This window comes from Chroicocephalus ridibundus, chromosome 4, assembly GCF_963924245.1.
Source record: "Chroicocephalus ridibundus chromosome 4, bChrRid1.1, whole genome shotgun sequence".
Lineage (NCBI taxonomy): Eukaryota > Metazoa > Chordata > Aves > Charadriiformes > Laridae > Chroicocephalus > Chroicocephalus ridibundus.
The window spans coordinates 56142567-56170263 of record NC_086287.1 but is presented as its reverse complement, the minus strand read 5'-3'; the positions used below and the strand labels follow the sequence as shown (position 1 = coordinate 56170263).

General features: G+C 43.8%; 1 protein-coding gene across 1 annotated transcript in view; it reads right to left on the bottom strand.

Annotated features, from left to right (window-relative positions):
- Positions 1-23645, bottom strand: part of C4H14orf132 (chromosome 4 C14orf132 homolog) — a 45103-nt gene extending 21458 nt beyond the window's left edge. Inside the window, exon 1 of the mRNA XM_063333097.1 lies at positions 23394-23645. Coding sequence (XP_063189167.1) covers positions 23394-23420 — 27 coding nt within the window. The 5' untranslated portion in view covers positions 23421-23645. The remainder of the gene's footprint in view (positions 1-23393) is intronic.
- Positions 23646-27697: the final 4052 nt, after the last annotated feature.

Genomic DNA, 27697 nt, shown 5'->3' with positions numbered 1-27697 from the left:
AGTTTGTTGGTAGGCCTGAACTCAAAAAAACCCTAAGTTTTTTGTCCAAGGCCTAAGTGATCTTTGCATTCCGTAAAAGTATGGATGCTGCTCTGAGTGCTTTCCTCAAAACACTTTCAATACCTGATCCAGTTCTCCCTTGAAAATAAACTGGAAACCATGCCATAATATCATAGCACACTCCCCTGACTGTACAAAATCAATCCCTGCATTACATCCTTAAAGGAGAACATAATTCCTTTCATCTGTGGTCTACCATTACTTGAAGTTCCTCTAAGTTAAGGAAAGACATTATTTATTTACTGGAAAGTATGCAGAATTAATTACAGAATAAAACCACATTTAATCCATCCTGTTGCTCAAACAGCACCATGGAAATATAACTGATAAAATGTAGTACCTCAATTCAAGAAGGCTGCCCAGCTTAGAGATTCACCGCATCAAAATAAACTCCAGCTCAGTTCAGGAACAAATGACATAGAGAAGTGGGAAATGATAAAATATCAAAAAAAAAAAAAAAAATCTTTCAGGCTTGGTTTGTGTGGGAAATGTGCAAATTTCTCTTGAAGCTTTTATTTCCAGATTGCTGGTATGAATATAAGTTAAGTCAGTGAAACAAACAAACCCAATTTAAGAGATGAATATGATGTCGTTTCAGGCCAATTCCAAACCACATCCCATTACAGTACAATCTAGAGAGCTTGCAGAAGCCAGTGGAAAAGCTCTGCTGACTTTAAAGCAGAAACACTAGTGACCATAAACAGCCACCCAACTGGAAAAGAATAGTTTGAGACATACTGGGCACCATGGGCAAGGAGGCTGGTGCTCATCAAGAAACTCTTATTTGCATCCTTGCTATTGCCTGAGTCAGTACTTTCAGAAACTTACATTTCTCTGTGCTTCTTTCATCTCTCTTTTTTTTGTTCTTCTTGTTCTTACTTCATAAAAGTTATGGGGTTTTTTTGGCAGAATGGTTGAGTCCACTGCAATTTCATTTAGTTTTAGTTTATACAAAGCCTGCCACAGTGAGGTCCCAGTCTTGCCTAGGCACTGTGACTACAGTGTAATTAATTTGCAACTGTAACTAGTAATTAGAATTATCAGTGACTCTTTACACCAAAAGCCAATACAGTGTAAGCAACCGATGGCTGTCAGATATCCTTTACCTATGCATGGCATATCCATGTCTGCTATTGGCATGAGAAAATCAAAGCAGTGGAGTCACTGAACCCAGGTCTCCTCTTTGCGTTAGTTTTATATTGACATTTACTGCAATAGTAAAATACCCGTTTGGGGGAATTACAAGCAAAAAAATCACACCTGTCATTTTTTCACCTGATTCACGTTAGGAAACACAGCAGTGTAGAGTCTGCCCATTCAGAACAACCTGAAACCAGAAAGGATTCCCCCTGGGAAAATCCAGAAGGCATTCAAGAAGGTAGAGTTTCATTACCCTGAAGTGAATCTCTGACAAAGCCTGTTTGTCCCAGCCTGTGATGCAAAACACACCTTGATGAAACACACATACGACGACAAAAAGCAGCAAGTCAAACTGCTCAGAAGGACCACAGGAAATGGGACTGCAATCCCTAAGAAGACGGGCTGGGTCCCAGTAAATAAAAGGGCAAATGCGGCATGGTTAAACTTTAATTATATTTGGTTCCCTCAAAACAGATGCTCGCAGACAGATTTCTGTTTCACCCACTAATGACTGTCATACACAATCATGTCACCGATTTCAGAGGGCTGCAGGGTTTATACGCTTGCAGGCAAAACTGACAAGACACAGCTAAAGAATATTCACAAAATCCAACACCCTGCTTAGTCCAACAGGGATATTCAGATACTGCAATGGAGATAAGAGAACTAGGCTGTGCCACACAGTTTCAGGAAGAGGAATAATCGTCAGACTGTGCTGGTGCCTGTTACAGCCTCTGCATGTAAAAGCAATGGCCTTCCCAACTGTGGCTTGGGAAGCTGCAACATCCTCTTCACTATCTGGTCTGGGTTTCTGGATCATCACGTACTGCTGAAAGGATAATAAGAGGTAGTGATATAAGACAGACACACATAGGCAAGGGGACAGAAGGGAGAGGTGCATCACAAATAGGTGCAGGGGAAGGCAATCTGTGGAGAGTCACATACGCCTTGTGTACTTCACATTGGCGCAGAGTAAACACCCTCCCAAGAAACTTCAGAGAGTCTTTCTAATTACTTCAGATATGAGTCCCACAAGATTTTACAGTGGGCCTTGGACACCTTCAACTTTCTGCTGCAAGATCTACAAAGAATGAGACGGCAATTGAATACGCTCAATTCTCCAGTCTGAGGCCGTGTTTCTCAATCTTGTGTTTTCCCAGCTCAGATGAGAACACATCAAAATGAAGCTTGAGTCTGCAGTTATGTAGCACTGCTGTCATGCCCCTCATTTCATCCAATTTTATTAAGAGCAGCTGCTTGTTTTTACAGATTAAATGAAGAAGGAAGAGGAAACAGAAGCAAAAACCTTCTGTCCCTCTCCTTCAATTCTGGGAGTGGACAGGTCTCAGTGTGAAAAGAGGAACGAACACACCAATTCCCACGTACACGTAAGAGTTGCCACCGATGTTAAACATGTTCTTCAAATACCAAGTTGGGATCCCAGGTTGTCTATTGCAGCTCTGCCCACAGCAGCATTTTTCTTCCCACAAGGCACTAAATTACCCCCAGCACTGGTAAGACAAAACCAGTGCCACCATCTCCAAGGTGAAAGCAGAGCCTCAAGTTTACACGCCAGCCCCAGAGGTAGAAGAGTTGTTCACCAGCCTGCCCAAGCCATAGCAGAAGAATTAGCTTCCACTTGTCTCCTTCCCTTGGGACTCATTTCCCTCTAAAGTCCTGCTCTACAGGCACCACGTGTGTTCCCGCAAAGGGAAAGCGCTCACTCTTTGAGAAGCTGCAGAAAAGCTGAAGTTCTGCTTCAAAAATACCACCTGTACCCTCTGTCCATAGATACCCACATTCCCTGTACATCTGACCAATACCCATCCTTTCTGTTCCAAGCTCCTCACAGCTGTACTGTAAAAAAAAAAAAAAAGGAACACTACCAATTCATTCAAGTCTTGCTGACCTGATGGAGAAAAAGAAAAAAATATAAGAGAAGAAAAGTTTCTAGAAAGCATTAGAGTGCATGACTCATTACTGAGGAAATATCATTGGGTCGCGTTTGCCCTCAGAATGAACTGGCACCTTTCAATGAAAAGTACAGTACATCTTGCGTCAAGAAAATCCTTATCTATTACTTGGAACCAGGCCCCGGCTGCCAATTGATCTTGGCCTTTGAAGGCTCCAAACACGATGGGCTTCGAGCAAGAATCTGCTCACACGCAGAGAACAGCAGCAAAACCAGCCAGTCATGATTTGTGTCACAACAAGATCTGTGTTACAAATCTGATTATTTGCACAATGAAGCAGGAAAAAAAGGAAAAGCGGAACTAATTTTCTTTACGGACCTTAATCCTTCCCTCTGATTCATATGTTAATTTCCTTCTTGCCGTATCTTTTCTGTTTTGATTGTAAGCTCTTCAGAATTTTCTGCCCTTGTTCAGTGTCCACCCCAAGACCAGCTGATGAATCTCTGAAGGATTACCAGCGTTCAGCTGACCTTTAACTCCAAAGCTGCCTTGATCCATAATGCACTAGTGATATTCTGATGTTAATTTTTAATCGTTCCCATCTATATCTTGTTCCACCAGGCCTAATGAACAAGTGGCTTCACAAAACCGAAGAAACTCAAGATCTAGCAAGCTGTTCTCCTACTTCTGTTAGAATAACTCCTATAGATTTTTTTCTTCAGATCAGCCAAAAGCTGGTGTTGAACACTTTTCACCAAGAGGCTAAAATACAAGGGCATGCTCATTCTTCTCTTCAGAAAACACCGTGTATGGGCTGCAGCAGGGAGGGCAGCAGAGGGGGAGGTGCTGATCTCCTCTCTCTGGTGACCAGGGACAGGACACAAGGAAGTGGAAAGAATCTCCTTGAGGAAGTTCTAGACTGCCATGTGGGCACCCCTCAGCCTTTTCTTCTCCAAGCTCAACAAGCCAAGTGACCTCAGCCGCTCCTCCTCAGGGGAAGTTCAGACTGGAGATGAGGAAAAGGTTCTCCACTGAGAGGGTGGTAGGTAACTGGAACAGGCTCCCCAGATCATGGCACCAAACCTGTCAGAGTTCAAGGATGCTCTTAGTCATATGGTTTTGTTTTAGGTGGTCCTGCAGGGAGTTGGACTCCATGATCCTTATGGGTCCCTTCCAACATGAGATACTCTACAATTCTATTATCTACGCTTCAGTCCCATTTCATCTTGTGTCCTTTCTCCCATCTCACTCTCATCTTTCCTTTGCTGCTCCCAGTACGCTTCTATTTTCCCTCATTTTTTTCATCTGGCTTTATTTCCCCTCTTATTGCTCCAATTCCTCTACTTAATACCTGTTCTCCTGCCTTTGATCCATCTCAATAACTTAGCCCATGAGTGATTTTGGTCAAAGGCTACCTGGCATTCTGAGGCTCAAAAGTGCACAGCTGATCCCTGTTGATCTGTAGTTATGACAGTAGAAAAAGCAAGAAAATGCAGCATCAGCATCTGCCAACCATACTTGGGCATCTAGAGACAGAACAAGATGAACCAAGTATGAGTCTTAAAATATTAACTCATCCGTATTATTTTCATTTTAGGCCTTCATTAAAGCCTGTAATTTAGATGATGACATGTTTCTTTCCTTTGCAGAAATGCAAACGAGATATTTTGCGCACGAAAAGTTTGACACTGGTGTAGTGAATTATAGGGATATTGATGTACTCTTTCAAAAGGTTACTGTGATCTTTAGTTGATTAAGAGACACGATGTCACTAAGATAAATGCTTCAGTTGCTATTAACAACATCTCTCTGTGAAAAATCAGACGTTTGTGCACAAAGTGCTGAATAAGATAAGGAAAGGATACTTTTCATGTCAAAGCAGGAGGTCTATGACCTTAATGATGCTGCACTGTATCACAGTACAAATTTAAATGTTTGACTTGTGCAACACCGATGCGCTAGTCTTCACAGGTCAGAAACAAATAAGGATGAAAGGCACATTTAAGAAAGTTTCTTCCAGGTGACACCCTTTACATCTGATGGCCATCTTGTTCTGTCAAGTGAAAAAGGTATGAAGGAAAAGAAGCTACCAGCAAGACTAAATGTAATTTTAATAAAAAATGAACTGCTATTTTGTGTCATGATTTCTGGTGAATTAAATCTGCCTCTTTTTGCCATGAAGATACTGAAAGTGAAAAGAAATTGATCTAAACCAGACCAATGCCAACTGGACCCAAACCACTCCACGCATATCTGACACATAACATAAAGGTTCTGACCTCAGTTGAAGGTGATAGCCACCTCTTTGTAGACACCCTCATTTGTATCCCACACCTGAGTTTCTTCTGCCCTCTCCAAAGACACAGTGTCAGCACAGACATGCAGTTCCTGTCCTCAGGACTGGTACATTTGTTGAAAACATGCCAGACAACCTCAGTTTTCACCTACCCAACTACAAACTCCTACTGGTTAACATGAACCTACTGCTCAGAGGACTTGATTTAAAAGATGGAGCAGAGTGAGGAGGTGCAGAAAAGCTACAATTATAATTTAATCAGAGACAGCCTGGAAAGGGGGAAAAAAATATCTTTATCCCACCTTGACATACATGTAGGAAGACAACTGTAATTTCAGCGACAAGGTGAAAAATCTAAACAAAGACAAAAAACCTAAAATGGAGTCTTCGTGATGAACCAACACATAAAAGCTGTCTCTAAATGCATGCTTCTGAAATCCCAGTCTGAAAACAGCCACATACAGAATAGCATGAGATTATTTTTATCTCAGTTACAAAAAATGCCACACTGAAGGAAGAGGAGGGGGACACCAGCAGATAGTTGAGAACAGACACAACACACTGCCCCTTCCCACTCACAGGGCTGACCTGGGTGCTCACGAGAGCTGCCTGACACTGTTAGCAGCTTTCAGAGTTGGTCTCTGTTTATCCCACATAGTTATTTAAACAAATTAATCTTTATTGTTTTATTGATTGTTCTTTGTTTGGTTGGTTTTACCCACAATTTGAAGGGCATTGAAGAGGGCTGGCCAAAATAAGATGCACCCAGGATGGTACTCGGCTCCTGTCTAACCCAGTTCATCATTTAGAAGAAAAGGGTGCAGCTACCTGGCATGCAGTAGTGAGACAATGTACAGCCAGTGACTATGGAGAACGCTTTGGGAGGATCACTGGTGGGCCAATGGTTTTCAGATATATATGGGTGCACAGATGGGAATACAGGTACACTAGTTTTCTCCACAGACATGGAGAAAAGGATAAAATTCCTCAAAAATGGTGTTCAATGAGCTGAATATTCCAATACTTGTGATTTGAAAATGTTTCTTTTTTTACTTTAACTCTAGGGACTTATAATTTTAGTTAAATATAAGGATTTAGCTAAGGATTTAACAATATAAAGATTGGATTCACCAAGGGGAAATCATGTCTGACTAATCTGATAGCCTTCTATGATGGCATGACTGGATGGATAAACGAGGGGAGGGCAGTAGATGTGGTCTACCTTGACTTAAGCAAGGCATTCGACACGGTCTCCCACAGCATCCTCATAGGGAAGCTTAGGAAGAGTGGGCTAGATGAATGGACAGTAAGGTGGATAGAGAACTGGTTGAAAGACAGAGCTCAGAGGGTCGTGATTAGGGGCACAGGGTCTAGTTGGAGGTCAGTGACGAGTGGTGCTCCCCAGGGGTCAGTACTGGGTCCAGTCCTCTTCAATATACTCATCAGTGACCTGGATGAGGGGACAGAGTGCACCCTCAGCAAGTTCGCTGATGATACAAAGCTGGGGGGGGTGGCTGACACACCGGAAGGCTGTGCCGCCATACAGTGAGACCTGGACAGGTTGGAGAGTTGGGCAGAGAGGAACCTTATGAAATTCAACAAGGGCAAGTGTAGGGTGCTGCACCTGGGGAGGAATAACCCCACGCACCAGTACAGGTTGGGGGCTGACCTGCTGGAGAGCAGCTCAGCTGAAAGAGACCTGTGAGTCCTGGTGAACAACAGGATGACCATGAACCAACAATGTGCCCTCATGGCCAAGAAGGCCAATGGCATCCTGGGGTGCATCAAGAAGAGTGTGGCCAGCAGGTCGAGGGAGGTCATCCTCCCCCTCTACTCTGCCTTGGGGAGGCCGCACTTGGAGTACTGTGTCCAGTTCTGGGCTCCTGGGAACTGCTGGAGAGGGTCCAGCAAAGGGCTACAAAGATGATGAGGGCACTGGAACACCTCTCTTACGAGGAGAGGCTGAGGGATTTGCATCTCTTCAGTCTGGAAAAAAGACAACTGAGGGGGGACCTTATCAATGCTTATAAATACTTAAAGGGTGGGTGTCAGGAGGATGGGGCCAGGCTCTTTTTGGTGGTGCCCAGTGACAGGACAAGAGGTAATGGGCACAAACTTGAGCATAGGAAGTTCCACCTAAACATGAGGAGGAACTTCTTTACTCTGAGGGTGGCAGAGCACTGGCACAGGCTGCCCAGAGAGGTGGTGGAGTCTCCATCTCTGGAGACATTCAAAACCCGCCTGGACGTGTTCCTGTGCAACCTGCTCTAGGTGACCCTGCTCTGGCAGGGGGGTTGGACTAGATGATCTCCAGATGTCCCTTCCAACCCTATGATTCTATGATCCCACAGGAACTATGAAAATAAATGAAAAGGTCTTGATCAAAACCTAAGAATAAAGGAATGGGAGCAGGCCAAAGATGTCAGTGAGGAAGAATAAAGGAATGGGAGCAGGCCAAAGATGTCAGTGAGGCAAAACTAAGTAGGTTACAGGCACCAGCAGTCCAGCCATTGCCCAACATTTTGCTGACTTTAAAAAGGGACAGTTTTCAGAACATATTCTGGGAAAAAACAATAAAGCAGCTTTCCTGTGCTCAAGGTTGAGGGGATATATGGGAAAAGGCATCCCTGAAATCTATAAAGCGGATAATGGAAGAGGTCATTGCAGGACAGCTGGAATTAGGAGATAAGATTTTGAAGGGAAATACAAAATGATGGATGAGATGGTTGGCACAAAGGTTTATTTATGATATAAATGGTCCTCATATAAAATCAGGAAACTAATTGATATAGACAAGAGAAATGCCAGAGACCTAGAAAAAAACCCAATAGCTTGTTTTTTGGTTAATCATTTCAGGTTTCCAAATCTTCACAGCCAAACAGCAGAGTGCTCATCAGTCACTTGTTATTTCTCTGCAAGTCTGTACAAGGCTAATTTGCCTTTTACTTAGAGACTCTGCCACTGCTGAGCAGTCTGTGGTCACTGTGTTCACACCGCCTCCTCCGCGGCAGCGGCAGCTATCAACACAGTACCCCTGACACTGCCTGGAAGACAGCAATAGCAAGGGGATTTACATCTGCCTGTCATTCCTCTGTATTTTTTTCCAACTCTACTATGTGTCTCAGACATGTGACAATTTTAACATGTGCACTGTTATCCCTGGGACATACGCACGCCACAGAGGCAAGGTGTGTGTTTGTTCCCACCGATGCTTTACGGCTGCCCTCAGCATCGAGCGCTCAATGCACACGCAGAGATGTGGACCTGAGGAGTCCCTTGAACAACAAGAGGGAGCGACTGTATCGCAAACACCTTTTCTCCCTTTTGCTCTTCAGATAAAGCCCCTTCTTCCACTCCTGCAGATGAGGGCAGCCGTGCTGGTGGGCAGCAGCAGATGGAGAGCAGAAGAGCAGTGCCACCCTCCACCCGCTCCTCCTTCCCCACATGCTCCTCAGCGCTCAAGGGCCACCATTCTGCCTGGGATGTGCCAACAGGGAGCCGTCTGCTCCTGCACGCTGGCGATATGGCCAGGGCTAACCCTGTTCTTAAGTGGCAATAAGGTCAGGAGGCATCCTGTCGCCGCGGGGCTTTCCCAGGCAGGGAGGAAAGCATGTACGGGCTCCCACTGGTCAGCATCAGGTTTACATGATGTGAATGCACATATGCCCTTACCGCTGTTTCCCCTCCTGCCTTTTAACAGCAATTGTTCCCATCAACCTGTCTCTTTGCAAATTTGTCACAGTTTCCAAAGAACAGGTTTGGAGGCTATTTAGCAGATTCTGTGAAATAGATAAGAAAAAAAAGTAGTAATAAAATCCAATTCTGGAGAAATCAGGGTTTTGATGATGGTTCCCACAACCTAAATCCATTGCTGGGTTTGGGCAGCACAGCCCACACTTGCATTTGGACCTACAAAAATAAACAGCCCAGATTGTGTATGAAATAAATGCTCCTATAGCAGAAATGGTAGCACATTTGAAAGTGAATGGGAGTTGTGCTGCTTGAAGCATTGGTTCCACCAATCCCTGGACTCACGAAAGCAGTCTGCCTTATGATTATTTAGAAAAACAGGAGGAAAAAGTGTACGTAGGAGTAAAAAAAGCCCAAACATGCAGACTGCTACATTGTGGAAGCTACATTCTGGTGCCGCCAGGGAAGTGCACAGCTCTGCTACTGACGAACTAGTAGGAACTACATCAGGAGGTACCATGCTCATGTACAGGATCTCACGTAGGACAATGCTTTTAAGTTACTGAATAAACACATCCCTTAGCAGTTCTGAGAGACAAGCACCCAACGTATTTGGTACTAGCTGATGAGGCAAGCAGGGAAGGAACAGTACCATCACAGAGAGCCATAGCAAAGGAGGGTCAAATGGTGGCAGAGATACTCGAGCACTGCCATGAGCTGCTAACACTTGGGGATTAGTTACAAGGCTGGACCACCACGTTAAAGCAAGGTGGCAGCAGCGGAGATGACACCTCCCCAAATGGGAGGAAACAAAGAAGCGTAAGATGTTTCATTGCAGCTCTAAGGTCACATCCCTGAAAATGCCATCCAGGTTGAGTTTATAAATACACAGCACCACGCTCTTTCTCACATACTTCAGAAACTGACCGATAGGCGAGATGCTAAGGGATCAGTAAGTCCCAGTAAGGAACACTGGCTGCAGCTCAGCCTGATTACAAAACCCCTGCGCAGCAGCCACTGTACTGGAGGACATCTCCAAAAGGCAGCTGCTGAAGGGCTATTACCAATGACCAGGCTGTGTAACCAAGCTGCTACACTCAGGGGATGATTGTTCTCATCTCCAAGCCAAAAATGCAGCTCCTGCCATGAGATGCTCGTTCTGTATGGTCCCCTCCGCAGCTCCGAGGAGGAGGAAAGCAGAGACAGAATGAAAACCAGAGCGCAACATCCATGTCCCCAGATACTGTGTCTGTGTGGGTTGTTAGGGGCTCACCCTCCTTGTGTTATCTGGGATTGTCCCATTTCAACCCCAACACCACAGATTTTAATCCTGTCAACTTCCCCGGCTTACTCCTTCGTTTACAAATGGTCTACTGTCAGATATTGTTTGACTTTATTAAAGATTTAGTGACTAAATACAGCCACTTTCATGACCACATTTATGAGGATGCAGTGCTGGAAGAGATGAGCTCGAGCATTTGTTTCTTGGCTATTAAAGAGAAAATGTTTATGTTTTCATTTTTTTTCCCCCCTTGGTGTTTTCAAACAAAACAAAAAGCAATCTCTAATTGTTATTTCTTTAAACATTTGCTCAACAACTAATTCACTCAGCCTTTTTTACAGTAAATATCACTTGCCTACATGTAAGATAGTTACTCATCACTGCAGAGCGGGTAATAAAAATCAGGGAATAAAGTGGCAGCAGCAGACAGGAATCAGTATGTTCCTGCATTTGGAGAGCCACATCCCATCTAGGTACAAGTTTACTAAGAAGAGAAACATGTGCTTTCCCCAGGTAAGGATGTAATCTATACCTTAACTCTTATATTAAATTAACAGAAACAGAGGGAAACCCTCAGGTCAAGCACTAGGTTGCAAACCGCACAGGAAGTGCTGAGAGCGTTATTTTACTTGTGCTCTGGTATTTTTCAAGTGACTGATTTTAAAAATAAATTGCTAACCATGCAACTGCACGAATACCGCGTTTGTTTACTCTCACATCAGTGACTGAGAAGCTGTAAATGGGTGTGACAGCTGCAGCATCTCCTCCGTTGTCACCGCTCCACTCCTCCTGCCAGACAGGCAGTGAACAGGATGGCTACTAGGACTGACAGGAGCATAGTAAAGTCCTCAGGCGAAGAGTTATACATAAGCTGTACTACTCTTAAATTGACACCAGGGTTTCTGTCAAAATCAGCAGTCAGAGAGATGCTGCTTATTTTTGGGGAAGAGCACACCCCTTTCTGCCAGCTGGCCAGGCTTTACTGCAATGGTGCAGAGCCTGACAGTCACAGTTTTCCAAACTTTAGTAACATCACCCGCTAGATTCATTTTGAAGAAAATGATACTATAGTTAAAAAAAAAAGTTAAAATCTGTGAGTGTCATAGTCATGAATCCAGTACTGACAGGCAAAGCTGTAAGCTTAAAGATGGAACTTTATCAATATCCAGAACTCAAGGGATGCTCTGAGCATCTTCTGGGCCACCTGACTGCACACAAGAGACATAAGACGGATTTGCTGCTTTGCCTCTGACACCCACGGCCGGTTTAAGCTTCCCCACTGAGGAAGTACCGAATTGGGAATCAGTTCTCAGTAAGACCCTTATCTCCTCCGTGGCATCGTGGGGAAGAACTGCCTCCCTCTCCCTGTGCTTTATTTGCAGGTGAAACTTTACACTCTCATAAGAAGCTTTGAGGTTTATGAGAACAAAGAACACATCAGAGGTTGAACAGAGTAAGTGGTAAGTCACTGCTGGATGTAGAAGTTGGACAACAACCCTGAAATACAGCAGTAGCCTGGAGCCACCCGTAGGCGACAGACACAGCCATATCACCTTTAGTTGCCAGCCCAAGTGTGCACGCCCATGCTAGCCCAGCCCGGACAAGCAGCAGCATGCCATTACGGTCCTTCTCCTCCCTGGTCATGCCACGGTCCTGCGGGACAGAGTGCAGGCACCACAGATGATCACCAGTGTTTGAGTCCAAGGTCTCAGTCATGTCTCACCCAAATTGACAGCATATGCCCAATGCCCAACTACCGCTTATATTGTAGGGTTCCATAGATCTCTAGAATAAGTATGGAGATGCACCCATACCCTAAATGTTACATATTTCTGTAAAAAAGATATCACGGATGTGGTGGAATCCAGCAGAATTACCCTGATAGCCAATGTGCTATACAAAGTATGGATTTATTTTTTTTATTTCATTAAAAAAGCTAACACTAAGAAATTATTGAATCTGTTGTATCAGCAAAATTAATACTCTTGCTGAGGCAAGGCTAAACTTATAGCATAAAACTATGTGATTAGTTTTCTAATGTCAAAGATCGGGTGGCAAGACAAGACCAACTTCCATTTCAGAAGAGACCCTCCTCATTCCATTTATTCTCCTCTAGAACTGAATTTAAGATTTTTAATAACTGTTGTCTTTGCCATTTGCAAAGCCAAGAGTTTCAGAAATAATGAGCTGGTTCCCATGAGCTAGCCAGCATTCTCTATAGCAATTCAAATCGTGCCATGCCGTGTGCTCAAGGAAGACATCAGAGTTTGGCCAGAACTACCTTTGCTAGCGGTCTCCCATTTCCCTTCGCTTCTTCAGCATTCCCTGTGGCACATGCTGGTACCTGAAGGCTTTCAGGAACAGCAAGGCATTGCTATCGTGGCAGCCTAGACAGCAGCTTACATCAGCATGTTGTCTTCTGCCTTCTCTATGCCCTCTTCCTCTGCTAGCTATGTACTGTGCAGACCAGAGGTCAGGAGACAAATATTTTGGAGGATGAATTGTTTATTTAGTCATCCAAAAGCTCATCTCTGAAGCACCATTAAGGGTATTAAGTACACTAAAGCAATAAGCAAGACATGCACCATGAAAACGACCCAGCCTGAAAATTATAGCTGGCTGGGCAAAGATTACCTGTGAAAGTATAAGGCACAGTTGTACGAGAAGTCAGGAGGCGCATACCTCTTCTCACACTTCATAAGATTACAGGAGAAATGAGTTGCAAAACTACCTTGGACAACAAGGGAGAGAGAGCACAGCAATTTAGTTTTTTCTGCTTCTGTTTCATGTCTCTGAGAAATGCCAGAGAACGCACCAGGAGAATAAAACATCTGCCACCCTGACAGCAAATCAGTGCAGGATTTCACTGCCTTGCCCATCTGCACAGTTGCACAGCATGCTCAATCAGATGGCTCAGACACCAATGCAGAATGAACCATTTCACAGCCCGGTTCCTCTTACGGAACAACTATTTGCCATGCCTTAATGTTAATAACCACATATTTGATAAAGTTTTCCTCCAGATCTGGGGGCGGGGAAGATACCATAGGACAGATAAAGAGAGACGAGTGTTTGTGAATGCATTTTCAATATTTTTCTCCCAAGTGACAGCCAGGCTCAGCATCTAGAGAGGAGAATTCAGAACTTTTCAAGCTGGAGTTCTCAGCTGCTTTGCTCCAGCTGGAGAAGGACCAAAACACAAAACAGTGCAGAATGGGTGACATTTCCATTCCTGAGGATTTAGATTCTACATCTATTGCCACTCACTCTTTTTATTACACTTACATTTTCAGCGACTGTAGTGTTTTAGTCTGCTGCTCTGATCCATTTTCATCTCCTGTCCCTGAACAGAAGAAATATTTACTCTTTGGCTCTCATCTTACAGACCTAAGCTTAAATCTTCGTGGGATCTGGACTTGAGCTGGTGCAGCTATAGCATCTGAAAAAATTTACAAAAGGTAAGGAAGAAGGATATGAGAGACAGAAAGAAGACAGCCAAAAACGACAGCAGACCCAAGTTGCATGCGTGTGTAAAGTGTTCTCCTGCCAAGAGAAAAGGTGAGAGAAAATCCTTGAAAAGAGTGCAGAAGAAATTACAAGGAGCAGAAGACACAGAGAGGAAAGGAGCAACCTAATTTATTTCAAGTGGAAGTAGCTCTTCTTTAAAAGCGAGCATGATACCTCAAAATGCTTTGCCACTTATTGCAGATTATCAAGGCACTTATCCTTCCTTTAAACAGAGATGTAGTGAGGATTACTCACATACTTTAAGCATACACTTAACTGGGGGCTAAGAGAATTTCAGTGTGATCAGCAGCTCCAAGTCCATGGGTTTGGCTGCACTTTAAGAAATCCTTTAAAGCTTTCCATTTTAACACTTTTGCTTCCTCATCAGTTTGGTTGTTACTTTTTCTCTCTGAATATACACCTCAACACCTCTACACATGAGGTTTACAAAGAGACACGTCTCTCCTTTCTACTCCCACGCAGTGACTCTGTGGGGCTGGTAGCTTTTATCAGTCCTAGAACCCAGCACATCTCAAGGCTCAGCACATCTTCCCACATTTTGCAAACGCTCATCCTGTTGTTTTGGCAGAAAAGAAAAAAAAAAAACAAAAAAGTCACAATGGAAGTTGATGGAAGTTTGGTTTTGTTTTAGCCATGCATGGCTCATTCCTAGACCGTTCCCCTTTTCCTAACATCTGAAAGGCTTAGAAGTAAAATCACAGACAGAACCAGCTGAGGTTAAAAGCGTTTTTTAAATTTTTTTAAAACCTTTCCAAACTGGAGATAATCTACTTGCAAAACAAAAATAATTGATCCTGTATCCAACAGCCTACTGCAAAGAGGCACTGAGCTTTTCTGAAGTGACTGTAACATTAATGTTTTCTAATTAGCTGCTGCTTGGCAGGTTTTGGTTCTGTCAGCTTAAGGAGTGGGGAATTCAACTTTCAGAATAGATTCAGCCTAAGAATATGCGTCATTTCAACCAGCCGGTGCTGCGAGACAGACCTGAAAACATCGTGTGGGTGTGCGAGCCAGCAAGAGAAACAGTGGGTAGTGGCTACCATTAACAGCATCAGTTCTGGCTGCCGTGTACATGCCGCATGGTCATATTTGAGAGGAGAGATCTTCCACCCTGTGTTGGCTCTGCCCCCCGTAATCTTTCCAAAGCTGCAGAACACACATTCAATAAGTGTTCAGTGCTCCTGGTCTTGGCATCACAGCTGGCCACAGGTTTTTCTCCTATTCAATGCTCAGTGTAGGGGCAGGTATTGTTCATTGTTCACTGCAGCATCAGAAGGAACAGTAGAGCACACCCTGGACACAAAGCATCTTCAAAATAGATGGCAAGGAGTTCACACACTTAGTTCTGACCCTTTTTGTACCCAAGTACTAACAACTTGCATATGCAACATCAGGATCATGTTTGCCAAAGGCTTCCAGTGCATTGATCCTGATGCTACCCCACGGAAATGGAGGAACTCCTGACATATCCACCAGCACAAGAAGTAGATCAAGCCAACAACGGGTGACCCAACTATCATCAGTTTGCAACCAATTTTCAAGGACTGTCCTTTCACACTTGAGTATGCATCCACTTAAAACAATAGAACTCCATCCCTATTTCAAAAGAGACCCTTAAAAAATCATCACTCCTGTGAACAGCGGAAGGGGTTAACACTCATCCTGGTTAGCATACTGCACTTATCAAACCAAGAGGCCTGCCAAAACAACAGACAGAGGACTCCCACAGACCTCACTGGCTTAGGCAGACAACGCAATTTATGACAGAAAATACCTTCAAGGAAAGTTAAGTCCCAGCAGACAGACGTTAGCAAGCTAAAAGAGCTGGTCACTGCTGAATTTACTTGGGTTGCTGTTCTAATTTTCTGCACCACTGCATTTCATTTGAATGCTCTGATGTTTTCTTTGATCAATGATTTTATTTGACGGTGTACCAATGGTCACCAAAGCATCACGCTGCTTTACTAAATCCCATGCAATCCTTTGAATCATTTAGAGTTGTTTGGCTTTTGCCTGTTATGGGAATAATGTTAGGAGCAGTTAAATGGTGAAACCAGCTTCCTAATGGCCAGCATCCATCCCATTTCCAACAAAACTTAGAGCAGTCATGCTCAATGTCTGTAGATCACCAATTAATTGAGAAATTCAGCTTAGATTAGCCAAAACAAGCTTTTTAAAAAAAAAAAATCTATAACCAATCTAGATTTTCTAGCTTATGGATTCTGAGGACCCAATACCATTAGGCTACCCAGTTGCTACCCAGAAACTCAGTTCTCATCACATCCGCCAAGAGCATCGCTGCACAGTATACGACAGGGTTGGGCTCTTACTGCTAAAGAAATACCAGACACCTGAACAAGCAATGTGTTTGGTTGCTGCAGTCTTCATTCTTCTCACCTGCCATCTGTAGCTATTTTCTGCGTACAATGTTGCCACCATCAACTGTGTTGTGAAAGGCTCCTGCTTTATCTATCCAATGCATGTGAATGTGTCCATCTGCAGACATCTTGCAGATCTCCTTTCCACATTCAACAAAGGTGGAAATCCATGAGATCTGCTCCCTTTGTGCACTCTTTAGCTTACATCTGCCCAAAACCATGTAACTGATTAAAAGAAAAAAAAAAAAAAAGCACTTCAGAGAATTAGTATCACAGTTAATTGGCACATGAAACACAAAGATATTATTTTAAGTGTCTTCTAACCCTCCTTGTGCTCCTTGTTCAGGGGTGCACATAACTAGACTGCATAAGCCACATCCTACTCTTCCTTCCCTCCTACCGCATCCTCCTCTTCCAGCATTCCTATGAGAAACTGGTCATGCTATTAATTGATGGAAATACAGTGACTCCAAAACACATAGTCCCAGCCTTCCCTGGATTAATAATATGACCAATGGTAGATCTCCACTTGCTCTTCTAGGACGTTTTCCTATGAATTTTAAAGCATTCTCACCCCGTTTGTGCCAGGCTTTGAAATATTTCATTTTAAGCAAGTGGACAGTCCTGCTGATGTTACTGGAACAATTTACACATGCTCCAAGTGCATTAAGTGCTTAAGTGTTTTGCTGGATTGGAATCACTGCTTTTAGCATTTTTGACAGCAATTACAAGCGCAATCCTGGAACAGCAGCCTCCTCCAAAGTGCAGTATCAACACTTTACAAAACCAGTATGCCCAAATCTCCGCAGAATTTTCAAAAGCTTTGTTGGCACAGAAATTTCTGCTATACGAGACTCAGAAATGCAGTATGCACTGCTACTGCAGCCATAAAGAAGGTGCAGGGAATCCTCATGTCCATCCGTCATGTCCCCCCCCACACCCCCCCGCAATAAAATTCTAGCGCAGTTGCACCGAGCAGCTAGCAGAGAGACTTCTCCAGAAGATCATTCTCAGCTCAACTGCTAGCAATATCTCGGATGAGGACACCACGGGTTTCTGCACACAGAGCGGGATTTCTGCAACATCTGGATTACACAGCTGCTCCCTGTGGCTGTGCCATACCACAGTGAGGCATGAGAATTTAAGCTTGTACTTTGAGCTCCTCAGATACCCTCAGTTAAACTCAGATCTGCTTTTTCAGCTTCTTGATACTATTTATTATAGGTCAAGACATTCTGAAGGAATCAAAGGATACCAGAGAAAATTACTTTAACCTTTGGAAGAAAGCTGAGCTGGTAGAGTAATGGTCAGTGCTCTGTTATGCTGTAGATAAGTGAGCAGTGAACTGGGCATGTAAGAGGATGCCTACATCATCCTAGCTAACATTATTAATGTTTGATGCTATGGATCAAAGAGGTTTTGTCTTAGATCTTAGATTATAATCAAGGCAGCTTTTGACAAGAAGAGTCTCATGCATCTTTAAATCCTGATTCTACACGTGAGAGCTTATTTTTTGGCAATCGCACTCTTTGATAGGACTGATTTATTCTACTTTTATCTTTAATCTCAAAGCTTCCAAATGACCACTCCATTCAGCACTGTCATGCATAGATTCTCCAAGTAGGAGCATGAGTGAAAGGTTGGTCTCTCTGTGGAGGCAGGCAACGAATTCAGCTTTCTCAGCACATATATGGTGCACACACACACACATGCAAGCTCACATCGAGCAAGTAGCCTGGATTCAGTTTTGAGCTGGTGGGAATAACCTACCAAAACCACAAATCTAAACCCGCTTGGTTTAATACCTTCAGATTACCTTGCTGTAGAAAGAGCACACAGCTAATAAAGGCTTTGAATCCCTCTTGACCCCTGAGATAGAGAATACACAACGAAAAAGCGGGAAAACAGATGCAGGATTATCCTGCACTCTGTTTCCTCTGTGCTGATACAGCGGAGCACAGCATATCCTAATTGTGCATCCTCTAGCATCCAGAAATCTCATTAGAAAGGAATTAAAGGATACTGCCCTTATGTCTGGGATTTCTGGAAATGCAGCAGCTCTGTTCAGGTGGCTGGGTGTCCAAAAATGCTGAGCACACCCTCTGCACACACACCAGTTTTGCAGCATAGACATAGGCAGTCCACGTCTTCAGGAAAATATAAGCATTAAGTCAAACGCATCCTAAACAAACTCTGTTTATGGTGTATTCCAGTGCTTTCCAGCAGTTACACAGCTCGTAATAATAGATATTTAATATGGAGGCATGACAGCCTTGGACTTCTTATACTGACATGGTTACAGACAGTTAAGGGTTTCTTCAAGGTACCAAGACCCACCACGCTGTTTTGGGGAAAGTGACCCGAACTACTGCCAATGCAATGAAAGGCCCAAAGTGACTTGAATGATCACTGACCAGACCAGACCTGAAATCCTAGAAGAGTAATACAGAACACAAAACCAATTAAATTTAAATTATTTTTATTATTTAAATGGTTTTGCTTTCTGTACCAAACTTGTTCATTTGTTTCTCTAGTTCCTGAAGCATGTCATGGGTTTTTTTATTAAAAAAAAAAATCCTCAACACCACAACAGAAATTAAAGATTACAAAAATACAACTTTTAAACATTGAAACTAAGCATAAAGAATTCAACTTAATGTAATTCAAATCCTCAGAAGTTGTTTACAAAGAGCTTTTGAACATAAAGAATCAACAGATAATTCATATGTAAACTATATATGACTGAGACCAAAAAAAAATCCACAGAAATGGCCATGGTCCAAAGGGTCTGACTAGCTTTTCCCTGTTCTATATGTAAAAGAAAAGAACATTTATCTGACAATTAAAGTAGTATTTTTACTGTCCGGAGACATACCCGACCATAAAAATATTGCAAGTTAAAGAAATCCATTCCTTATTTTCAATATGAAGCAAAAATTACAGAAATCACTCAAGGAAAAGTGAAATTGCAAACATAAATCTTGAAAAATACAGAACTGGCATTACGACTGCAGGTACTGTTCAGCTCCTATCAATTTGTATCATACTGAAGACCATGACATCATTTTTTTCCTTCCCTAGCTTCCCAGTTCTTTTCCCCACTATGCACCTCTATTTTTTCAAGTTGAATACACATTTCAACCCTGCTCCCGTTAACCCAGATGCAATTTTCATTGTTACGGCTTTTTCCATCAGAAATGCTTTAGCTGGTTGTTAAATGGATATTAATTCCAGTGTGTCAGAAGCGGGGAGGAGGGTAGCTCACCGCTGGGCATCTGACAGCAAACCCTGCACCCCTGCTGAAAAGCAGTGACTGCTCTTAGCCTGGACCCAGCACTCGGCACCCCCTAAAATCAGGCTTTTACACTGGAAGGAAAAGTCTCTACCTATAAGAAGAGGCTATTTCTGAGGTTACCTAGACTACAAGAGCACTCTGAGATCACTGAGCAACACACAGAAATGAGCCAGTCATACCGCTCAGCAGTGGCTGAGCATCTTTGGCATAGTATCTTGAGGATTACATTAATTAAAATCCGGATTTAAAAATGAAAAAAAAAAAAAAAAAGCACTAGCTAATAGGCTTTAACCAGATGCGAGTCATGCTTATTAGCACAACTGACCTTAACCAAAATCAATTAGAGCACCGGCAGAACAGAGGACACCCAAGCCTGCACGACCGATGAACACACAGATGCAAAAAGGCTTATTTTAACAACTGATTTAATTGTTAACAGTCAAAAGCTGTTCTTCATGACACAGCTAATAAATGTACCACAGCTGAGGTGTTCAGATGTGGTTGCTTAAGCTGGGCATCTAAACCCTCGTGCTGTATCTACACTGCACAGATTTGTTAGCATTACGACCTGACAATCTCCTGTTCCACAACAACAATTTTTATCAGCAAAACGTTATCCTTTCTACAGGATCAAATACATCATCCAGAGGGGGCATTTCATTTATCTTTCTGCTGGCACATGAAATGGTTTCAGGGCCTCCAAGGCACAAACCGTCTCAGAGATATCTTAAGAAGGAGGGGAGGGGCTGAATATGAAAGCTGCAGTTTATTCGTACAGCTTTATGTACCCAGTGCTTTTAGAAGGCTGGGTTCCTTGCATTCAGGAGTATGAAGAGGTAAACACACCAATACAGTTATCCAGATGTGCAAACTCTCACCCACTGAGCCTTTTAGCAAATGCACCAAAACTTTACTTAAAACACACTGTTAACTACTGCATTACCAAGCCTTACACTTTCACCCTATGCATTTTAGAGGAGGCCAGATTTTAAGCCTCCGTAACACACTATAGTATCACTGAGGCTGAAAAATCTAACTTACACAGGCCTCCTGTCTCGGCACATACCTCAGAGGGCCCCTAAGGTACAGATCATTTACGGTGTCTCACAAGACATCTAGCAAAGCCAACTTGGGTCCACGATGAGCGGTGCAAAGGCATGATAAGAATACTACACAAAAGCAACTCATAGGAACATAAGCAGTCTACAGTATCCTGTAGAAACTAAATTAACTTGAGAGGTAACCATTGCTTTTGCACCATTAAGCACCTCAATTTAGGCGTTACCTATTTTGGTATAAAGTATTAATATACCTGGTATTCATCAGGTAAAATGCAATCCTCAGCGTAGGCCACAAAGATGTTAATAAGTGTGATGGCAGAGCATCTTTAAAAGCTGTTAGAAGCACGGAGCGCAGGTCAGTAATTCTCTTCTGTTCTCATATGTCTCTTATTGAAGGTCATCTCAATGGACCACACCACCAGAGATGCCACAGAGATGATTCAAAAAAAAAAAAAAAAAAAAAAAAAAAAGACAAGATATAGCAGGGGGGAAAAAAAAAAAAGTTGAAGAAAAGCAATACCTAAATTAGAGTAGTGACACACTGGGGGTTAAACAGCACTGTGGTGACAGGAATGGAAAGGGTTGCCCAGTTCAGAGAGAAAGGTACAAGAGGCCTGTGACAGAGGAGTAACAGAGGTTAAGTGTAGCATCCACTGTATGTGGCAACCTAACAACTGGATTTGTTTTCTCCAGTAGAAGATGAGCCCAAGAAATCCACTCCTATAGCTCATAAAACGTTAATTAGACAAATACACCCCCAGAGGACTTCTCCACGTGCCCTGTGCTATGCAGACCTGGTGAGCCCTATGTCCTCACTGGGAGAGACACCCAGAACCCTGATTGCCTCCCACCTTCCCCTCACCACCCAAAGGGCTTTGTGGCACAGACAGCTCCAAGGTATTCCATCCTTTCCTCCCGAGGCGTATGGGGCCGCAGGAAGGATTATGTGTAACAGTACCCCAGTCTTCTTGCAGCTTGTCCCCATCTCCATGCTGCTGGGTGGTGTCTAGAGGGGGAGAGGGGAAACATGACCAAGGCTTCTGCCTCAGGGACAGGAGATCTGTACCCATGTCAGAGAGGGTGAACCTCACTTCACAGATAGCCTTACCACCTGCAGGGTTTTAAGATAAATACTTTTCTTCCTTACAAATATGTTACCTAATGAAATGCAGATTCCGCAAATTCACCAAAGTAACAATTAAAAAAAATTATTCTTTGTCACAATTGACAAAGAAAAATAATACATTAACCCCAGAGGATCAGGAAGAAACACACATAATTCACTGTAAATCAGTAACCTTAATAAGTGTAAGACATATTTACACAGGGAACTTTTCTGAGAGGACTAAAGCACACAGCTTTGTGACTCCTCGAACGCACAGAATTAGGGTAGAAGATACGTGGGATGTGGGAGAGCATAGAAAGGGAAAGGGGGCACCAGTCCCAGCTTCAGCACACACCACTGGTCCCTGGTGGAGCCTGCCGTGGCACTGCACCTCTGCCTCTCTGCAATGGGGACATTCCGCTTCAACTCAGTGCTCGGGAACAAAAGGTGGACACAGGGAGCTCACCGATCATGCCAAGAAGGACAACAGGAAAGTGATTCGACACAGGCAAAATTTCCCTTGAATACTCCAGTTCCCAGGAAGACCTCAAATTGGTAGAAACGACGCTTCCCTCCTACTCATTGTGGTTTTCCTTAAGAAAAAATATCCTTCTTAGAAATACCTCCGAACGGAAGAGATTCTTGGACAGCCCCCTGCTACCTTCTGAAAGGCAGAGCCTGGCACCCCCTCAGCAGTAGACTTTAGGAAGGGAACAAAACAAAACAGCCATTGCATTAAAGAAACAGAACAAATCAGCAAGGATGAGATTTGCTTCCCACCAAATTTGACCCAGATGAAGTCAGTGCTCAGGCAGCAACAGTGTGGAAAAGCCTCCCTGGCCCCTGCTCCACCTTTAAATAGTGGGTCACCTTTTTTGTCAAAAAGCTCAAGCTTGGATCCAAATAGTTCCATTTAATGGCTGGACTCGATGATCTTAAAGGTCCCTTGCAACCTAGGCGATTCTATGATTTTGAAAAAAACCCAAACAATTACATACATAAAATATCTGCACGAGTAGAAGAAATAGTCCTGGAAAAATATGAAATGGATGTTGAGCGCGCGTGACTCTTTCTGAAGCACTGCACCACCTAAGAACCGAATCCACCCGGATTCACCGGGATGATTTTTGGCTTAGGGTGGCTTATAGCCACCCCATGCTTCTCAGGATATTAAGCACCAACGCATGGAGCACCAATACCCGTGATCGCGCCCCCGAGCTGAAACCCGGCACTTAGCCCCAATTTAAACCTTTCGTTCAGGCAAATGGAAGAGTATTTCTATGCGCGCCCCAGAGGATTCTACATGCCAAGACAACAACTCGAGGCTGTTGTCACACAGACGCACGTACGAAACGCAGAGGGGGAAAAAAACGGGAAGACCCAAAAAAAATCCCATCTCTGGTTATCGGAGGCGGAGCTGCCACAGCCCGCCGCGGAGCGCTGGCCGGGCCGGGCCCCGCCGCCAACAGGTGCCGCTCCCGCCAACTTCTCCTCACGCAGCGCCGCCGCTCCGTGCTCCGTATTATCCCACTTCCCCCCCCCACCTTATTTTTCGCCCCCTCAAACTTTGGAGTGGGGAGAAGAAAACGAGAGGAGGGGGATGCTCCCGCCGCCGCCCCGCCAGCCCCGTCCCGCCGCCGCTCACCTGCGCGGCCATGAAGGAGAGATCCATGGTGCTGCCGCTGGTGCTGCCGGCGGAGCTGCCCGAGCTGCTGAGGCTGCCGCTGCCGCCGCTGCTGCTGCCGGGGGCGGGCGGGGCGCGGGGGCGCGGCGCCGGCGCCGCCTCCCCCAGCAGCGGCGGGCGCGGCCGCGGCAGCGGGACCGGCAGCGGTACCAGTTCCAGCTCCGCCGGCTCCCGGCCCGGCCCGGCTCGGCTCAGCGGGAGGCTCCGCCAGGCGGCGGCGGCGGCGAGCCGGCCCCCGCGCTGGGCTGGGCCTGGGTCCGCCCCCGAGGCGGGGGGAGGCTGAGGGGACGGAGAGAGGCGGCTCCGCGCCGCCCTGCAGCACCTGCGGGACGAGGCCTTCCCTGCCGTCGCTCTCCCGCCCCGCCGGCATCGCCCGCAAGGGGCCGGGTGGCCTGGGATCACCTCCGGGCAGGGGCTGGAGGAAAGGTTTGCGGTTCCCTGAGGCAAAGAGGGTCGGGGGGATACCTGAAAGCGCTCGGCAGCCCCACTTCGTGCTTGGGGGCCACACCGGCAGGAGCAGGGGGTGGTGGCGGGAGGGGAAGGAGGCCCCAGGCTGAGCCACACAGGTGCTGAAGAGCAAAGTAATTAATTGAGTAATTAGCATGCTAACAAGCAGGTGCAGCTCAGTGTTCACAGCATTTTCAGGTCCTCCGCATCATACGAGCCCTCTGAGATAACGTACCTGGCTGCTACGTGCTTGATTTTCTTGCCCAGCTGGCAAGTCCGTTGCCCTTCGTTTGAAATAACCAGCTCCTCCTCACCACAGCTGAAGAGAACTTCCACAACTTACTCTGACACCTTTTACATGGCTTAGCTGTTATAACTCTGTTTTCAACTTTGGTCTCCTTGTTCCCAGAATTTACCGTACAACAATTCAAAATAAACATATTTTATCCCTTTTCTTCTGCTTTCCCCTGTATCTCATAGATACTGTTATTGCCGTGTATGAAAATACTCAGTGAATTAACTTATTGAGTGTCTCTGAAAAACCTTTGCCACCAATTAGAAAAGTAGGATAATAAAAATGTAAGTTCTTATGTACTGAATGGGGTTTTTTTTCTGTTATTTTTATCACCCTTCTGCCATGTACCTGTTGGTTTCATCTCCAAGGCTGAACTATTTGGCCGTGTTTTTACTACTTCAGCCTGTTACAGGGGTCTGAACCAGGGCTGGAGGGAACACGAGGGTATGCCAAGAGCAGAAGTACCTGGATAATCAGCTTTGCTCTGGGGTTTTAAACTCTGGAAGAAGAAATATTAGGTACTTCAGCCTGTGTACTGTGAATTGTATGCTGTTTTGTCAGCATAATGTTGCACTGTTGCAGCAGGTGGTGGTGAAAAGAAAATCAGCTGTTTTAAATCAGTCCTTTACTTGAATGACGATTGGTGTGCCTGCCAAAAATGCTTTTATGTCGAGAGGCCCATTAAGTAAAACAAGTAAAATCCAAAAGAGGCTGTGTCATTTTAAGATTTTTAAATTCGATTGTGTAAATAATGGAATTGTCTCTTTGTGGACTCTCGCTAAAGTTTTGAAAGGCTGTTGATGTGTGTCAGAAGCCATAAAGTAACTTCAAAGCAGCGTTAATCTTTTATCATCCAGATAAATTTTGCATGCACTGGGTAGACAGACAGTGCATGGAAAGGGTGAATGTAGACTGGTCAGTCACTGCATCTGTGGCAACAGCTATAGTAAGGATCATTTCATTAGAATAACAAAATAATTAAGGCTTTGAAATCACAATGACTGCTGTACTTGTTTAATTCTATGGAGTATGAGAGTCATAGAGAAACGCAGCTGGAAAGGACCTCAGGAAATAATCTAGTCCGTGCATCTGTTTAAAATACAACCAGTTACACCAGTGACCCCCCAAACAGGGGCTTTTATCCAGTCTCTTCTTGAAAGTGTCGAATGAGGACATCTCCATTACCTGCTAGCTTTATTGCATAGCTTTATTCCACTGGCCATTTCCTAAGGCTGTGTCCACCAGGGACATGGAGAAGAGATTCTTTTCTTTGGGACAGTCACTTGCCTTCTGAGAACTGATGTTGGATACTGTTTGTCTTTCCCCAGTCTTACAGTGTCTTGTCCAGCCCCTGAAAGAGCACAAGGAGGATTGCTAATGGCAACAAGATTGTTCTGTCAGGTTTCCAGGTATTTTACTGTGATATTCAGCAAGTTCAGGCAACTAACAGTTTCCAAGAGGTTCTGGCTGAGCTCTTCTTTCTCACAGGTAAAATAGAAGACACTTGCTCATAGTTCACCTTTTAGTGATCCCTTTGGCTTTCTTGGCATCAAATTTTATTAATTTTGCCTTTCCACTGAGAAATGGAGAAACACTTTCATTGGTCTATTCATATAGTCCTGGGAAATTTTCTTTTTATCTGTGCTATCTCAAAAATTGATTTCCTCCTATTTGTCTCATGTAGTCGCTCATTTCAGAAATACCCTGCAGACCAATTATTGGGGGGAAAATAAATGTGAATTGCTCAAGTTTCAAAATCTTTATTTCCACACTGACTTCTGGAACAACTCTTTCTCTGTAAAGAATTGGATTTAGCAGAATCATTGTTCAATATAGGGGACAGTGAAGTCAGCTGCTTTCAGTTCATATAACACAAAAATACGTAACTTCATTCCATCTTTGTTTACAAGGTTTAAGTAATGTGGAAAATTGCTGACTGTTGTGAATGTAAATTCCTACTCGTCTAGAGGAAGAAGCATTCATTACATACAATGCCAGTGGAAAGTAGTACCCATCATTATATTTTGAAGATGCGACAGTAGTAAAGAAAGTGATTATATCTCTTAAGCACTCTGCAAGTTTGATTTAAGGCGTAGATGGTAACGGCATAATGAATTAAAGGACTATTGCATATGCCAGCTGTCCTGCTTGTGTGATCTAACCATGAGCATCCATAGAATCCAATACTGGGTTCCTTTTTTTACTTCCTATTCTTGATCTTAGCTGGGAATTTGGCTAAATTATCTGAGGGGCCGTGCCAGTCAAAACCAGTGTTTATAGAAAAACTTGGTGAGAAATTGACCCTTTACCTGGTAGAGCTTTGTAACCTGCTTCCCTACTTGGAGCCGCGTTAGGTTCATTGGAACAGCACTTCTATTTGAAAGAGCCATCCAAACCATTATTGAATTTTGTTCTAGAAAGATTTTTTTAACTACCAAAATTCCTTTTTAATCACTGCAATACCCTCACTCTCCAAGCTATTAATTTACTATTCGTATTTATTAAGCCGGATAGAGAAAAAAAAAAATCACTCTTCAGTTTTCACTTCTGTGTTCTCTCTAGTTCACTGCCTTGTTTGTGGAACAGCATGCTCTTATACTATTTAAGCTGCAAATAATTTATGAGGAAAACCATATTATTTGTGTTGTAAGCTTTTATTATGATACTACAAAATACAAAGCTTTGCTTCTCCCTCTTCCCCCAAAACACATTTTGAGTGTAAATTGCTTTATAATAGCTCTGTAAGTTCTTCTGTAAAACAAGTGTTTTAGACCTGCTTCCATCTTCCAGTAATGATGATGCAGAGTTTGAATTGAGATCTACTAGCTCTCTTGCCAGCCTTATGGTATGGCTTTCTCATCAAAAATATCTAGACCACTTAAAAAGATTATGTCATGATTTGCTATTGCTATGGGCAGACATTGTAGCACCCAGCTAAAACTGCAAACACGGTTGTATAACATTGTTCTTAAAACCAAGCTATGATAGCCTAAGATGCTCTTTAATTAGCTCTAAAGCTGTTTGCTAAAAAGGCCACATTTTTCAGTACAGTGGAACACAACTCAATTAGAGTAGTTCGGTTTGTCAGTTTTCCTGGGGCATAGTAGGAAATCCTTTGTTGCACTGCATGTGTGCATAAGCTTTGCCTTTGCTTCACCAAACAGACCTAACAAAACATGACAATTGAGTCTTGCTGCCAAAAAGGATTTTAAATGGACTTATATCTGTACAGTCCTATTTACCATATGTTGTATTTAGATACCTTAGGCAATACAGGACCAATTTTTAGCTTTGCATCCCTGATACCACATTTAAATCTCACATGTATTTCAATGTACTTAAGTGCTATTCCTTTTAAACCCCAATTTTACCCTACTGTTGCCTCATTGCGGCAGGTTGCAGTCACACAGGGCAATTAGTTCCCTTAATGAAGAATCAGCCACAGTGACAAGTGCTATCTTATCTGAAGACAGAGTGCATTATCTCTGGCAGACCCCTGCTGTTAAATGTATCATAAAGGAGG